The following is a 17,979-nucleotide window of genomic DNA, read 5'->3' as shown; positions in this document are numbered from 1 at the left end:
CCCAAGGACCTGGGCCATCATCTGCTGCTTTCCCAGGGGCATCAGCAGAGAGCTGGATCAGAAGTGTAACAGCCAGTATTTGAACAGGTGCCTATATTAGATGCCAGCACTGCAGGCCAGGGCTTTAACCCGCTGCACCATAGCATCAGCCCCAGCCATCTGTTTTTGTACTCTGGAGAGCCTTGAGTCACCATTTGAGAAGTCTGATCACCAACATAGACGGGCCAGAGAGACAGAGAAAGGCCCTGACACTACATGGAAAGAGGGAGATGCCTAGCCCAATCTACCCGGCAGTTGAACATGGCCATACTAGTAATCACAGGCAAAACCAGGGAGAGAAATATTCAGTTGAACTTACCTCAGATCGAAAAAATCATGAGCAAATAAAGCTAAGTCCAAAACATAAATTCTCATCAAGCATTTTAGAGAAAAAGATACAAATAGTCCTTATCAAGGCTATAATTTTTAATTTCCTTCAAATATAATATATAATCTTTTCTGTATCCGAATATAAGTGTTTTTAAATTCTAGCCTTACCCATGCAAAAAACCATGTAGTAAGTTAACTTCTGTGACCTATAATATACCAAGCACTGATATGGAACAATAAACCTAGCAAAAGTTATTCCTGTATTCAGGGAGTGTAAGGTCTTTCATCTAGCACACAAAGATTTTTCTTATGGAATGAAAAAGGGAGAGAAATAATTCCTCTACAACAAACAGCAAAGATATGACTCTTAACATAGCAATTAAAGAAATATTTGAAAACTGACCTAAATTATGATCTTGTTGTTCTATCATGTTTAAAATATCAATGTGCCAGAAATAAAAGTATTTTAAGTGAATAAAAATACATCAACTTCTTTCTTCTGGGCTTTCCTACCTGATAGGACAGTCATTGGAACTGATAAGGAAGAACTGCGATACTGTATGAGTGAGAAGTTAAATAAGTACTACTTAAACCCTGACTTCAAAAACAACAGAACTATGACATACAACAGTAAGTGAAATCATACAAAAATAATACAAAAAACCATATTTGTTTAATGTGAAGGAACACATTCTAAGCTGAAAAGCAGCCAAGAGGCAAGAATACAAACGGGATGGAGTAATGTATGTTCTCTGAATATCAGTCCACATTGGCTACAGTTCCATGCCTGTTTTGGAAAATGAAGGGAAAAGATGTTAAGATAAAAGAAGTGGCCTGATCTTGGAAAGCCTTGCATGTCAATTTAAGCAATTTGGAATTCATCAGTTTGGAAACAGAACTAGAGAGTATGCTAGAGTGGTACAGAAAAAGAATTGCTTTTAAAAGAGCATCTGGCAACAATATGAATAAACATGATAAAAGCTTAAGGGAAGGGAGGCTGTTTCAAAGGTTAACGCAATAAACCAGTAAAGGTTTCAGGTAAGGGAAACTGCAGAAAGCAGGTGAATATCCCCCATAACCTTTCTTGTGCTTTTCAACCATCTCCTTTTCACTACGAGAAGAAAGGTAAATTTAGTTTTGTTGCTTCAGAATTAATGAAAAGTAATTTTTAAATACAATTATAGTAGAAGAAATGCCACAACTGAAATAGCCTCAGTTCTATATGTAAATACATGTCAGTTACTTTTGTTTATAGACAGACTCTAAAATTAAAACATGAGAAGCTCCACATTACCTGTTCTCAATTATAAGGTAGTGAAAGATAGCTGCAGTTTCCTTAGGCTGGATGTGTATGAGAGGTAACAAAGCTACTATTACGTGACTCAGAAGCGGGCCGAGATAAGCATGATCCAGGCAATGAACAAAGCAGTCCCAAGCTCTATGCAAAAAACAAATGAAAATCGGTTTCAATTATTTATATTATTTGTACAGAATCATGAGTTATTAGTTGAACAAACAATGCCTGCAAACAATATGCAGCTTTAAAAATAGGATTAATATTATAAATTCTAAATAAAGTGATCTCCATATTCTATTAAGTCAAATGAAAATGGTGGGGGGGCATTTGACCCAGCAATCATGCTGAGGCTTGGAACACTCACATGCCACCGTGGAGTGCCCAAGTTCTATTCCTGGTACCATGCCTGATTCCAGCTTCCTGGTAAAGGCACACCCAAGGAGGCAGCAGGTGATAGCTCAAGTACATAGGTCCCTGCCACCCACATGGGAGACCTGGATTGAGTTCCCATCAGCTGTAGCCTGATCTAGCCCTGGTTATGCGCGTATTTGGGGATTGAACCAGTGGAGGAGAGCTCTCTGTATCTGCTTCTCTTTCTGGCTCTTGAATGAAATTAACCAAACAAAAAAGAAGCTAAGTGAAAAATGGTGTTTTGGGACAAGATTAATCCTAAGAAATGGATGTTGTATGTGTGCAGTTGTTTATACAGATGGTCCCTGACTCACGACAGCTCACCATCCAATTTTTAAACTTTTGTAAATTTGTATGCATTTAGTAGAAATTGTACTTCAAATTTTGAATTTTGGTCTTTTCCTAGGCTAACAATATGCAGCATGATATTCCACTGTGATGCTGGGCAGCAACAGCTTCCATTTAATCATGCAATCATGAGGGAGACAACAGATACTGTACAGTGTACTATTATATTCAATAAATTACATGAGATGTTCAACACTTAATTATAAAACAGGCTTGTGTTGGATGGTCTTGTCCAATCACAGTCTAATCTAAGTGTTCTCGGTATATTTAACGCTATGGTAAGCTAAATAAGCTAGGATGTTTGCTAGGTTAGATGCATTAAATCCACTTTCAACTTAGGATATTTTCAGCTACTGTCATCTATATCAAGGACCACACATGCTTAAAGATCAGTGGATACTAACAAGAACCAAGAGTGGAAGCCAGATTTTCTGAGGGTAGCTTTTTACACAGATCTGAATTTCGGACTATGTAAAACTACATTTTATATTACTTTTAAATTAAATTAAATACAGGCAAAAAGCAATATCTAAGATTTTTACACAAACTAAAAGTTGTGAACCTGAGTATCAAACCAGTGACACACACACACAGAAAATAGTTACTTCGTATAACATTAAAACACATTATGCTAACTGTACATCTTTTCCTTTAAAAATTTATTTGAAAGGCAGAGAGAAAGATAGATAACAGCAGAATGATTTTCCATCCACTGGCTCACTGCCCAAATACCCACAATAGCTGGAGCGAAGCTAGATTGAAGTCAGGAAACAGGAACTTAATTTGAGTCTCCCACACGGGTGGCAGGGACTCGACTAGTCGAACCTCCCAAGGCACACATTAGCAGGAGGCAGGAACAGAGCCAGCACTTGAATACAGGTTCTCCAATATGGATGAGGCATCCTAAGTGGCATCTTAACTGCACACCAACCTCTGGGCCCCTGCCTCTGTTCAATATGACTGATACATTCAAGGACAAAAGAGAACTTCCAAGAAGCTTGAAACTGCTTTCAGAACTCTTACTAGTCACAGAAATACTGAAATTGTAATTTTAAAATCATACATAAGTGTAAACAAAAAGACAAACTAAGTAAATATTACTAAGTCAGTAAGAACTAAGTATAATATAGTACCCCCAGGAAAACTAATATAATGTAAAACCAAAGAATGAAGACCATGTAATCTTCAATTGAATTGGAAATATTTATATACACTCAGAAGTATTTTTTTCTTTGTAAAATAATATAAATGTTCTAATAGCTCTATTCCCTTGGGTCTTAGAAGGACAACTGAGCAGGAATAGGTAGGCCCAGCGAGCATCCAGACTGGCTACTAATCTGTGTTCAAAGGAACCAGCGTCAGAACTCCTTGAAGAAATTACTGATTCTAGATCAGGGGCAGAGGATATGTAAAGTGAGCCTTTGATGTCTTGTCAATGTGGAAAGCAGAGAAATCCATCAAAAAATTAATGGGGTCATGTCAAAACTCAAAGGTACCAAGTTGAAGGGACTCCTATTGACTTAAGATGGTACAGTTTCAGCAATAAAAAGGAATAGCCACTTAAGTAGATTAAAGTTCATTAAACTTATAAAAATACATGTGATCAAAATGATACAAACAAGAAAAATTTCTCTAGAGGTTGTTAGGGCACAAAATCTATATTTGAAAATCAATAAGTAATGGGAAATATTCAGGGATTTATCTTGCCTATTTTGTCTAAACTGTTTTTACTATATGAACTATGTGAACTTTTTTTTTTTTTTTACTAAATTTTACTCTTTATGAGGAGTTTTGTTTTATTTAAGAAGAATCCTGGGGGTGGAATCAGGGCACACTGGGTTGGGCTCCCGCCTGAAACGTCAGCATTCCTTATGAGCACTGGTTTGAGCCTGGCTGCTCAGCTTCCGATATAGCTCCCTGCACCTGGGAGAACACGGAAGACAGCGTTAAGTGCTTAGGCCTTGGCATCCAACACAGAAGACCTGGACTCAGTTACAGCCTCCAGGCTTCAGCCTGGGCATTGCAGCCATTGGGGAGTGAAATGGTGGATGAAGGATCTCTCTCCAAACCTCCCTTTCGAATAAATAGATCTTTTAAAAGAGATATGGTCACCATTAAAAAGAAGAAGAATCCCACCTAAAAAATATAGGTAGAATAATAAAATTAGAAAAATTAGTATTTTAATATTTGTAATCAAATAATGAACTTAGGCAATGATAAAACCCTTACATGAAAAATTGTAATAGAGGGATTCAGTTTGATAAAACCACAACCTAGTGATTAACTTAGCATCACTAAAAGCAGGCATCCAGATAATGTGTAGTTAATGTTGTAGCACACGAGAAGCACAAAATCTTCCTTTGAAGCATCCTTTTGAAACAAGTTGTACCTAAATCTAACCGAGAATCTACATCTAATTACTAGTTTATGTAGAAAAACAAGGAGGAAGCAAGATATACAGGGAAAAGTTAAATCAGCAAACAGCCAAGGCCTACACATTAATATCTTAATGGCCTGAAAAAAGTAAAACATGTGGGAAGGGGACTTAACAAGGTGAGGCTATTTCTAAGAGATACATAAGGAGCCAAACAACCAAGTGTCTAATACGTAAACCTTGTTTAGAGCCTGATTCAAACAAACCAATATCTTTGAGAAAAATATCTCGGAGGCAATTGGAGGGAATCCAAGTATTAACTGAATTTCAGATGATATTAGGAATTGTTATTAATTTTAATACAACATGATGTGTTTTTTTAAACTCTTATCCATTAGTCATATCTGAAATATTGACAAGTACAATGAAGTGATTCTGAGATTTTCTTTAAAATACTCTGACACTAAAAAAGGTGCAAGGGGATAATTTCAATAAGGTCAGCAATGTTGTCAACTTCTGGGGCCTGATAATAGATTTGTAGGAGTGCATTAATAACTCTTCTATTGGGACCAGCATGGTGGTACAGTGGCTTAAGCCATGACGCTGGAATCCTATATGAGAGTATTTGGGTCTTTGCCACCTATCTGGGAGACCAGGATAAAGTTCCTGGCTCCTGGTTTCAGTCTGGCCCCAGCCTTGGCTGTTGTAGCCAGGGAGTGAAACAGCATATGATCTCTTTTTCCCCCTTTGTTTTTCCCTATCAATCTGTTTTTCAAATAAACAAATGAGCTAAAAAAATACAACTCTTTTATTTTCCAGGATGTTAAAAGATTTCCATAGTAAAATATTTTTTAAAAGGTAAATACGGGACCGGTGCTGTGGCATAGCAGGTAAAGCCACTGCCTGTGGTACCTGCCATGTGAGAGACCCAGAAGAAGCTCCTGGCTCCTGGCTTCGGATCGGCTCAGCTCCGGCCACTGCAGCCATTTGGGGAGTGCACTAGCAGATGGAGGACTTCTACTTTCTGTCTTTCTCTCTCTCTCTCTCTGCGCCTCTCTCTTTCAAGCAAATAAATAAATCTTAAAAAAACAAAAAAAAAGTAAATACAGTCCCTTTTCAACACAAATAGTCTTTCTACCTTAATTATTTACAATTTGAAACCAGTTTCAAGAAGAAACCAGTTTCGAGAAGACTTAAGAGTTCAAGCTAGTGTTACTAGGAAATATAAAGAAGTGAAAGAACTAAGGCAGTCATTTACCTGCAACACAACTCAGGAAAATCATCCTTGAACCGAAGGCCAGTTCTCAGAGTGGTCATCATCTTCACCCTCACAGAACTAACGTGTTTGGGTCCCATCAACTTCATCAAAGACATCAAGCTGTTCAAGGCCTAGAAAGTAAGTAATGCTTTAAAATAAAGCTTATTAAAACAGGTAAGTCTTAAGGACAAGAGCTTTTCACTCAAATCTCAGGAGTCATCTACTCTCAGACAACAAAAAGTGGGAATATGTTGGCCAGTTCATTTTGTGCAACTTTTTATATGGGAATTAAGAATTTGAAAAATACAAGTTGAGACGTTTTTCCCTCCTTGAAGGTGGTTTGTTATTTTGGTCCAGTGGCCTTCTAGCAGAGTAAATTTTCTGATTGTTAACATAGTCATGCATACTATTTAATTTTCTTCATGTTTATTCCAAACTAAACAAAGCAGCATAAATATAAATTGAATTAAAAAAATTTGAACTTGAGAGCCTTGTAAAAATTGTGAAGTGAATGAAATGTCTAATAGTGTCCATAGTTAAAATAAATTTTTGTCCTAATGATAATAAATTCAAGATGTCCTGAATTTAATAAAGCAAGCAACTGATGATAAACCCAGAAGGAAAACATGTGAAACAGAGAAACACAGTTGATCTCTCAACAACTCTGGTCAGCTTTTAAGTATGTGCCAAAACATGTATGCTCTTTATGTTTACAACACAAACTCTAGTTTTCTTAGATTCACTCACTTGAGATAACAGTAAGATAGAAGCTGTTTAACTGCAATTAAAATTTTAGGGGTGTTAAATTTATTAGTTGACATCAAAAGAAAAGGCATCGATTACTGGAATTTGTAGACTTTAATATTTTATCATAAGACTTTCCTGTCTCAAGGTTATTTTAAAAAAAGAATTGGTGCTGGTGTTGTGGCACAGTGTATAAAAGCTGCTGTCTGCAACACTGACATCCTATATGGGCATTGGTTCGAGTCCCGGCTGTTCCACTTCCAATCCAGCTCCCAGCTAATGTCCTTGGGCCCCTGTAACCCAAGAGAGAGACTAGGATGAAGCTCTGGTTTCTGGCTTTGACCTGGCTCAGCCCTGACCGTTGCAGCCATTCAAGGAGTAAACTAGAAGATAGACGATCTCTGTCTGTCTGTCTCTTGCTTCCTGTAACTCTTTCAAGTAAATAAATAAATCTTTAAAAAAAAAAAGGTAGTATAGCCTGAAATTAAAAAAATCATTTGTAGATTTTACTCTAATCTTAGTGACTACAGACATGGAAAGCAACAAAGAGGGAAATTTTATCAATATTCAAAATTTTTTCTCAATCTTTAAGAGGAAAATTTACAATTTGTTGCAGCAATCATAATGAAACATCATCATGCCACAAGAATTTAAATATAAACATACAAATACCAGAGTTCCCTTACTTTATATAAATCTAACATTTTTGGTATTGAAAAATAACATCTGGGTGGCCAGCATTGTGGTATGCAGTGGATAAAGCTTCATCCAATATCAGAACGTGGGTTTGAGTCCTGGCTGTTTTGCTTCTGATCTATCTCTCTGCTAATGCACCTGGGAAGTCAACAGAACATGGCTCAAGTATTTGGGCCCTTGTCACCCACATGGGAGACTCAGATGGAGTTCCTGGCCCTTGGCTTTGGCTTGGCCCAATCCCTTGGCCCAGCAGTCACTTAAAGAGTAAACCAGCAGATGGAAGATATCTCTCTTTCTTTCTTTTCCGTAATTGCCATTCAAATAAATAGAAAATATTTTTTTAAAAAATGTTTGGTGTAGCCGTTAATATGCAACTTGGTACAAGTGCATTCTATACTGGAGTGCCTGGGTTCAAGTCCCAGCTCTGCTCCCAATTCCAGCTTCCTACTAATATACACTCTGGGAGGCACCAGGTGATGGCTCCAGTGTTTGTGTTTCATTCACATGGAAGATCTGGATTGAGTCCCAGATCCTGGCTTCAAGCAGCCCACTCCCAGCCATTGTGGGCATTTAGAGAGCAAACCAGCAGGTGGAAGCTCACTCTCCCCCTACCTCCTGTTTTCTGCTTCTAAAATGAATAACAAACAAACAAATAAAAAAACCAATGAGCCATGACCCACCTCAGACCCATCTGGGCTAATAAGATTCAATTACGCAAGTTTTGTTTGAGCCATCAGTGATTATTAGACTCTAGACATTGCAATGATGTGAGCGGGAAGCCATTGAAGTCATAACCTGGCACTTACATATAGATCCAACACAGGTGAATCTGAGCCAAAAGAAAAATTCTCAGAACATTTTTGAGTCCAGAAGCAAGTTATGCCAAAGCTACATTATCCTTACATGTTTAAGTACAGAGCTAATAAATTCCTTTAAGTCAGCTTGAGTTTTCTATCCCTCACAAGCTAAGTAACTGTAAAGGATACAATTGCTATTTTTAGACTCCTGAAAAGCTTTATACTTTGTTCAAAAATACAAAATGTCACATTTGATTACTGCTAATCTTTCAGTGCTTGCAGCAAGGAGAAACCTAATAGCCTGCATATTCTAAATGAATTCTATTCTAGCACTTTCTAAGTCAATCATCATTACTTACCATTTTCTTATCTTCAATGCCAACACTGGAGCTCAATAATTGCATATTAAAAAAGGCCAAAATGCCCAACAACTTGGGTTGCAAATAATCAGCCTAAGGAAAAAGATATGTACATTTTATACAAATTCTTTAAGACAGTTTATTACTTAAATAACATCATTTATACCTTACTCAACTAGATTATTGGTTTTATTTATTTGTTTACTTACTTATTTGATAGGTAGAGGGACAGAAAGAAAGAGATCTTCCATTTGCTGGTTCACTCCCTAATTGCTTGCAACAGCTGGGACTAGGCCAGGCCAGTCAGGAACTCCATCAGGATCTTTCTTCCACTTGAGTACCAGGAAGGAAGCCAAGCATTTGGGCCATCATCTGATGCCTCCCAGGTATACCAGCAGGAAGATGGATTGGAAGTGCAGAGTAGAAGGGACTTGAACCAGGTACTCCAACATGGGACACAGGTATCATAGGCAGTGGTTTAACCCACTGTGCCACAATGCCCACCCTACCCAACTAGATTAGACCACTGGAAAACTGTTGGTGAGTTAAGTTTCTTGAGGTGGGTGCTTGGCACAGCGGTTAAGATGTCATTTGGGTTGCCTGCATCCCATATCAGAATACTTAGGTTCTATCTCAACTCCACTAATGTTTCCTACTAATGCAGACTATAGGAGGCACCAGTGATGGCTCAAGAAGTTGAGTTGCTGCCACCCATGTAGGAGACCTGGTTTTAGTAACTGGTTCTTGGCCTTGGCCTATCCCAGCCCCAGCTATTACAAACATTTAGGGAGTGAACCAGAAGATGGAAGATCTCTCATTGTCTGTCTCTCTTCCATTCAAATAAATTTTAATTTTTTTAATGAAATGACAATTCCCAGGGCCCTGCTCCAGGCTCAGAATATGCATTTGTTTTTAAAGATTTATTTTATTTATTTGAAAGAGTTACAGAGAGAGGTAGAGACAGAGAGAGGTCTTCCATCCGATTGTTTACTCCCCAGATGGCTGCGATGGCTGGAGATGCGCCGATCTGAAGCCAGGAGCTAGGAGCTTCTTCCGGGTCTCCCACATGGGTGCAGGGGCCCAAGGACTTGGGCCATCTTCTACTGCAGGCCATAGCAGAGAGCTGGATTGGAAGAGGAGCAGCCAGGACTAGAACTGGCGCCCATATGGGATGCTGGCGCTTTAGGCCAGGGCCTTAACCCTCTGCGCCACAGCACCGGCCCCAGAATATGCATTTTTTAAAAAAGTTTCTCCAATGCATATATGTTCACATTCATATTTCAATAAATTAGTGAAACTGACTCATTAATTGCCATGACAAACAATAAATTATAGTGAGAAAATCTTGAGTGAGCTACAGTGGAATCCTCAGGATTGGATTCACACCAGGATCCAGATTAGAGAGAAGAAGGAGGTTAAGGAAAGACAAGCAACTTCCTTATTCTTTTTTTTTTTTTTGAAGATTTATTTATTTTATTTAAAAGTCAGAGTTACACAAAGAGAGAAGGAGAGACAGAGAGAGAGAGAGAGGTCTTCCCTCTGCTGTTACACACCCCAGTTGGCTGCAATGGTCGGAACTGTGCTGATCTGAAGCCAGGAGCCAATGATTTGGGCCATATTCTATAGCTTTCCCAGGCTATTGCAGAGAGCTGAATCAGAAGTAGAGCAGCTGGGACTCGAACTGGCGCCCATATGGGATGCCAGCACTGTAGGCGGTGGCTTTACCTGCTATGCCACAGCACCGGCCCCAAAATAAATCTTAAAAAACAATCTACAAATCCAAGGCTTAAGGTAAGTCTAAACTGAAATTTAAAGTTTGAATTCAACAAAATATAAATCATATTAAGGCAAAGGATCAAATGAGAGCATTTAAGGAAAAGTTATGATAGAGAAAGCAAGTCAAGTTACACAGTACTAAATCACTCTAAAGATAATATAGATAATGAAAACAGAGAATAAAAAAGACTAAGAGGAGTTGGCATTGTGGGGCAGCAGGTTAAGCTGCCACTTGTGATACCGATATCCCATACTGCAGTGCCTGAGTTCATGCCCTGGCTCCACCTCAATTACAGCTTACTGTTAATGTGCACCCTGGAAGGTTGTAGGTGATGGTCAAGCACTTAGGTCCCTGCTATCCATGTGGGAAATTCAGATTCAGTTCTGGGATCCTGGTCTACTTGGTTCTGCCCAGCTGTTGTGGGCATTTAGGGAGTAAATGCAAGCTCACTCTCTCTCTCTCTCTTCCCCTCTCTATCACTCTGTGAAAGAAAAAAACAAGGCCGGCACCACGGCTCACTAGGCTAATCCTCCGCCTTGCAGCGCCGGCACACTGGGTTCTAGTCCCGGTCGGGGCGCCGGATTCTGTCCTGGTTGCCCCTCTTCCAGGCCAGCTCTCTGCTGTGGCCCGGGAGTGCAGTGGAGGATGGCCCAAGTCCTTGGGCTCTGCACTCCATGGGAGACCAGGAGAAGCACCTGGCTCCTGCCTTCGGATCAGTGCGGTGCGCCGGCATGCAAGCCACGGCGGCCATTGGAGGGTGAACCAACGGTAAAGGAAGACCTTTCTCTGTCTCTCTCTCTCACTGTCCACTCTGCCTGTCAAAAAAAAAAAAAAAAAAAAAAAAAGGAAAAAAAGAAAGAGAGAGAGGGAGGAAGAGAGAAAGAAAGGAAGGGAATGGAAGGAAGGAAGGAGGGAAGGAGGGGGGAAGAAAGGAGGGAAGGAATAAAAAGAAAGAAAGAGTCTTTAAAAAACTAAGTATGGTTGGATAGTGAAGAAACAGAAAAGGGGCAGGTGCTATAGTGCAGTAGGTTAAGCTACTGCTTGCGATGCCAGAGTCTCTTATTTGGAGTGCCTGGTTTGGGCTTCAGCTAATCTGATTTTAATCTCACCTCCTGCCAATGCACCTGGGAGACAGGGGATGATGGCCCAAGTACTTGGGTTCCTGCCACCAACATGGGAAATGTGGATAGAGTTCTTGGCTCCCAGTTTTGGTATGATCTAGCCACAGCTGTTGCTGACATTTGGGGAGTGAACCAGCAGATAAAAGATTGTCCTATCTCTGTTACTCTTTCAAAATGAGTAAATAAAAACAGTTTTAAAAGGAGAAAAAACAAAAACAACTCCTTATAACATATTCCTTACCATCAGCTCAGGAGAGGTGATATCTCTTGGTCCCTGGTATGGATCATCACTAGATGCAAATGAGGCCAGTATTGACAAACCGTTGAAGACCTGTTGATAGTGCTCTCCAATGCGCAGCAGTAATTCATTATGCAATCCTTGGAAATCCTGTCTCAGCAGGCTCCCCAGTTCAATTTCTGTTTCATTCTAAACCAAAGACACAATTAAAAGAAAAAAAAAATGGTTATTTTTTTCTTCATTCCCAAAATAAGTACATTGATTTTAAGGTGTTATTTGTAAATCAGGATCTCTAAATCAGGTAACAGAATTTACTAATGGTATTAAAAAAGGCATTGGAAAAGGATTCTACTCTTATTCTTTTTTTTTTTTTTTTGGTAGATCTCTCATGGGTTACACACAGATAATGAAGAGTAGAAGAGTAGAGATCAGAGTCTTTTTTTTTTAATTTATTTTATTTGAAAGGCAGAGTTACAGAGAACGCAGGAGAGACAGAGATATTCCATCCGTTGGTTTACTCCCCAAATGGCTGCAACAGCTGGAGCTGGGCCAGACCAAGGCCAGGAGCCAGGGGCTTCTTCAGAGTCTCCCACGTTGGTGGCAGGGAGGTGGATTGAAGTGGAGCAGCTGGGAATCAAATGGGCACCCAAATGGGGTGCTGGTGCTCTAGGCAGCAGCTTAACCCTCTACACCACAGCACCGACCCCTAGACTTTATTTTCAAATAAAATTTTAAAAAGAAGGCCCTGGTTTCCTGTAATAGTTTATAATATCATCAACTCAATATTTATAATCCCTGGGAGGAAATATAGTATAGTGTCTTCGAGCAGTTTTTCTGGTTAGAATTCTGGAGTTTAAATTCTAGCAGTCAATTTATTAGTTGTGCTGTAACTTGGACAAATTATCCAATCTAATCTTTTTCTGCTTTACTTTCCTCATCTATAAAATGAAAAAAATATATATTGAGCAACTCTAATCCATAATCTGAAATCTGAAATGCTCCAAACTCTAAAACTCAAAATTTTCTGAGCTCCACAAGTGAAAAATGATTCCCTAAGTGAAAAATTTCACATCTCACCCCACATGGCAAGTTGTACTCAAAATGCTGGATAAAATTATCTTCAGGCTACGTGTATTATATGTATATGAAATATAAATGAATTCTGTGTTTAGACTTGAGGTCTCATCCTCAAGATACCCATATATACCTGTATATACACATACATGTATACATATATATATACACACGTATACATGTATATACACACATATATACATTCCAAAATTTTAAAAAAAATCTGAAAGCTGAAACATTTCTGATCCCAAGCATCTTCATTAAGGGATATTCAAATTAAAGTACTTCTATCCTATTGGGTGCCTGTGAGGATTAAGTAAGATAATGCATTCTTACATGTAGTAAATATTATCATTCTAACCCCATAATACACAGATTTACTTTCTCAAGATGGAAAAAACATTTAATATTAAATAACTCACATGGAAAGAGATCTACTATTGGCATATCATGAAAAATGAAATAAATGAACATCAGAGAAAATAATAAAGTTATATGCATATTTCTGGTAAGTTTTCCTGTTCCCATGTAGTCCCATATTCCTCAAAGATATTGTTAATATGATACCAAAAAAGAAGCACATGCTATAATTTTTAATGTAAAAACTAGCAAGACACCAGATCAAACTATAACTGGAGCACTAAGCAACTAAACACAACACAGATATTATACTACAGTTGAAGGTAGTCTCTTTCTACGGATAAAATTACTTGTATGTTATCAGTCAACATACAGTGTCAATCAACCAAAAAACTACGAAAATGATGTTAGCTGATATCCTCATCCAGGAAAGGATGGCTATCATATCATGATGGTGAAATGATCAAATAAAATAATAAAAGAATCCTTCCAGGACAAGGTTCATTTAATGTAACATTGTTAAAACTTTTATTCTTCTAAGATAGGCTGTAAATTACTTACCCTCCTTCTTATAAGAATCTCATAGCAGCTTTCCTATAATACTCATTTAAACAAAATAGTAAAATATATGCAAATATTCAACTACCTTCAGATAATGAAGGGCACGTTCTAATTCATCTTTGGAACAGGAACAGACCAAATGAGAAAAAATGTATTTGAAGTTATTTATTAAAATTTCTCTACGATTGACATTTAATTGTTTGCCAAGAGTTCGAATAATAGCAGAAGCCGCAGGGCTTGCTTTGGCAGCAAGGTCAGGTAACAAAACTTGTAATGTCCTCTGAAAAAAAAACACAACAATTACCAAAAGTCATTTGTCTGGGTGACAAAACATTTATATAAGCTTTGTTTCAAAAGTATTTTGAGAGGCAAATGTTTAGCCTAGCAGTTAAGATACCTGGGTATATTGATGCAATTCCCATCTCTAGCTCCTGACTTCAGCTTCCTGCTAATGGAGATTCTCAGAAACAGCATAATGGCTCAAGTAATTGGGTCCCTGCCACCCATTCCAGAGACTGGAATGAGTTCCAGGCGCCTGACTATAGACTTACCCAGGTATCAGTGTGGCCATTTGGGTAGAAAACTAGTAAAAGGGAACTCTTGCTTGCTCTTCTTCTCTCTGCAGCTCTCAAATAAAAAATTAGTAATAACAATATTTTTTTTTTTTTTTAACAGGCAGAGTGGACAGTGAGAGAGAGAGACAGAGAGAAAGGTCTTCCTTTGCCGTTGGTTCACCCTCCAATGGCCGCCGCGGCCGGCGCACCGCGCTGATCCGATGGCAGGAGCCAGGTACTTATCCTGGTCTCCCATGGGGTGCAGGGCCCAAGCACGTGGGCCATCCTCCACTGCACTCCCTGGCCACAGCAGAGAGCTGGCCTGGAAGAGGGGCAACCGGGACAGAATCCGGCGCCCCAACCGGGACTAGAACCCGGTGTGCTGGCGCTGCTAGGCAGAGGATTAGCCTAGTGAGCCGCGGCGCCGGCTAACAATAATTTTTTAAAATTTTAACATTGTACAAATTTTGAGTCCATATAAGATTCTGAATTCAGATTTACCATTTATTCACTAAACAGATAATTACTAAGCATCCAGAATGATTCAGGCACTGCAGATACAGTAGTGAACAAAACAAGCAAGGTGCCTATTGTGAGGTAGAGAGATACACCATAAATAAGCAAATATAAAATATTTTCTTACAAGTACTCAAATGTGTTAAAATATACTCAAGCTCTAGGCAGAAGTCCCAAGTCTGATATATTATATGAACTAACACATTTAGAGAATAAGCAAGAGTTATCGTAAATGTAATTTTTTAAGAAGTTATTTTTTAATTGAAGAGTTGATGTGTTGCAATATAAGAAAATCATTTAACACATCTACCACCCTAATACTGCAACAAATCCATTTTCATTTTGGTCTGTTTCTTTTAGGAGCTTGTTCAAAAAATACACACAAGATCCAAAGATAAAATGGTTGGCCTTTCATCCATTTATTCTACATGTACCTAATTAACACTTAGTACATGTCAGATACTTTCCCAAGTCTGGGAGATATGACAGTGAATGAGACTGTCTTCAGAGGCACTTACACCTTACTTGTATTATGCTTTACAACTTAACATTAATACTATAAGACTATTGTAGTATTATAAGGTAGTTTCTGCAAAGTCATCTTATTATGTTAAATATGTTAATATTCTATAACCTAAAATCAGAAATTCAGACTCTTCTCAGGGTTTTAGCTTTGTTTTACTACTTGAATAACAATGCAGTAAATATCTGGGCCTTTTGGTTTCCAGAGTGGAATTACTGAATGAAAGTTATGAATAGCTCTGTAATCTTTACCAAACATTATTATAGTGCCTTAGGTGTATGACCAATTCACAGGCAATGTAAGTTTGTTAAAATATAGTAATACTGCAGGGGAAAATTCTGTATGAATTGCTATTATAATTTATTAATTAAGGGTAATGATAAACTTTGCCTCATTGAAAAGGTAAGAAGATATTACTCTATCATCTTGTAAACCTCAGCCCAATGACTTTTTAACTTCTTTACTTCTTATTTATGTGAAAGGCAGAGAGAGAGAAAAAGAGATGGAGAAAGAACTTCCATCTGTCCACAACAGCTAAGTCTAGGCCAGACCAAAGCCAGGAGCCCAGAACTCAACAGAGGTCTCCCACATGGGTGGCAAGGACCAAGGACTTGAGCCATTGTCTGCTGTTTCCCAGGGTGTGCATGAGCAGAAAGCTGGAATAGAGGGCAGAGATAGTACTCAAATCCAGACTCTATGATATGGCTATAGGCATCCCAAGCAGCAACTTAACTGCTGTGTCAAATGCCTAGCCCCCTAATAAATTTTCAAAAGTTCCTGAAACAGTCTGTCATTTGACTTTATAGTGTATCATCTACACCACTAGTTTTGCACTTTATTACCCAATTCCTTAAGGGTAGAAATGATCATGTTTCTAATCACTGAGTTACCAATTGATCCAATCACAGCACTATGGGTCCAAATAGTTAACTAAGTTAATTTGCACAGCTAATCATACAGAACAATGATTGAAGTCAATAAGAATTTAAGTCTTATAATACAATTAATAATCTCATATCAAAGTCAGAAGAAAACATAAATTTGAGAAGTCTACATGTTCCTCAATGTACTTGTCAGACTTTCTCTAAAAATAAGGCAGAGAAAGAAAAATCTAGAATAGAATAAACATTTAATGGAAAACCTCAATTAAGTCAACTATGTGTACATTGCTACTTACAGTAAGGAAACGATTAAGATCAGGAAAGTCAAAAACATTGGCAACTTCAGATAAAGTATTTAAAGCCATTTCTCTCTGGTGAGCTACATCTTGTTTCCTCATCTCGACATTTTGGCATGGAGTATTAGGCAGTGCTGTCATCTGACTAGAGTGGAGGGATTCCACCAAAAACTAGAGAAAAAAAATGTGTTAGTTTTCAGATGGGAGAAATTTTCACTAACAGTTTTTAAGCTAACATAAAGGACAGTAACAAATAGTGTTCGATATAATCTAAATTGGCTCATCTACTTTTTATAACAATAGATCATGTCATAAATTCCCTTTTAAAGATGAAGTAAACAGAATTAACTAAGAAACTTGAATATCATCTAAAGATTATACCACTAACAAAAGATAAAATCACTATTTTTTAAAAATTTATTTAACACGAGGCCCTATAGCTCAGGGATTAAAAATTTATTTAAGAGGGAGTTACAGAGAGAGAGAGGGAGAGACAGAGAGAAAGGTTTTCCATCTGCTGGTTCAGTCCTCAAATGGCCTCCATGGCTGGATCTCGGCCACTCCAATGCCAGGAGCCAGGAGCCTCTTCTGGGTCTCCATGTGGGTGCAGGGGCCCAAGCACTTGGGCCATCTTCTACTGCTTTCTCAGGCCATAGAAGAGAGCTGTATTGGAAGAGGAGCAGCTGGGAATACAAACCAGTACCCACATGGGATGCTGGTGCCACAGGCAGAGACTTAGCCCACTATGCCACAGCGCTGGCCCCAAGATCAGTATTTTAACATAGCCTAACTTTCAGCATGATTACATCATATTTTTTTTTAGATTTATTTATTTTAAAAAATTTAAGGCAGATTTACAGAGAGGCAAAGGCAGAGAGAAGGGAGAGAGAGACAGAAGTCTTCTATCCACTGGTTCACTCCCCAGATGGCTGCAACAGCTGGAGCTACACTGATACGAAGCCAGGAACCAGGAGCCAGGAGCCAGGAGCTTCTTCTGGGTCTCCCATGCAGGTGCAGGGGCCTAAGCGCTTGGGCCATCTTCTACTGCTTTCCCAGGCCATAGCAGAGAGCTGGATCTGAAGTGGAGCAGCCAGGACTAGAACTGGTACTTATACAGGATGCTGGCTTTATCTGCTGGGTCACAGCGCCAGTCCCATGACTACATCTTTTTTAAAACAACTTTATCTGAAGTTGCCATACTCATAATTCCAAGGCAAAAGAGTTTATCTCCAAGAAAAAAGCTAAAAAGGAAAGGTATCTCCCAAAGGATGAATCAGAATGTAATAATTCAATATATAAAATTATCTTTTTCATTTATAATCTACATCTTCAGACAAATATGCTAAAAAGAAACAACTGGCAAGGTTTTTCTTACATAAATGGTTCTCTTACATAAACCAATACATTATTTTAAGATAGTATTTT

General features: G+C 38.5%; 1 protein-coding gene across 9 annotated transcripts in view; it reads right to left on the bottom strand.

Moving 5' to 3' along the window:
* The window catches only part of ATR (ATR checkpoint kinase), a 130,819-nt gene that overhangs the window by 79,528 nt on the left and 33,312 nt on the right, over positions 1–17,979 (bottom strand). For all 9 annotated transcript variants that reach the window (XR_007924529.3, XR_016232748.1, XM_051859026.3 and 6 more), the window contains 6 exons: positions 16,555–16,725; positions 13,870–14,064; positions 11,793–11,978; positions 8,654–8,746; positions 6,058–6,188; positions 1,664–1,807 (listed from right to left, as the gene is read on the bottom strand). Coding sequence is in view for 7 of the 9 variants with exons in the window: in XM_051859026.3 (XP_051714986.3) it covers positions 1,664–1,807; positions 6,058–6,188; positions 8,654–8,746; positions 11,793–11,978; positions 13,870–14,064; positions 16,555–16,725 (920 nt within the window). In the remaining 2 variants the exon portion in view is untranslated. The remainder of the gene's footprint in view (positions 1–1,663; positions 1,808–6,057; positions 6,189–8,653; positions 8,747–11,792; positions 11,979–13,869; positions 14,065–16,554; positions 16,726–17,979) is intronic.

Source organism: Oryctolagus cuniculus, chromosome 4 (genome assembly GCF_051225735.1).
Source record: "Oryctolagus cuniculus isolate XC-2025 breed Fujian yellow rabbit chromosome 4, ASM5122573v1, whole genome shotgun sequence".
Classification (NCBI taxonomy): domain Eukaryota; kingdom Metazoa; phylum Chordata; class Mammalia; order Lagomorpha; family Leporidae; genus Oryctolagus; species Oryctolagus cuniculus.
The sequence above is the reverse complement of the archived record's forward strand: the minus strand, read 5'-3'. Positions and strand labels throughout refer to the sequence as shown.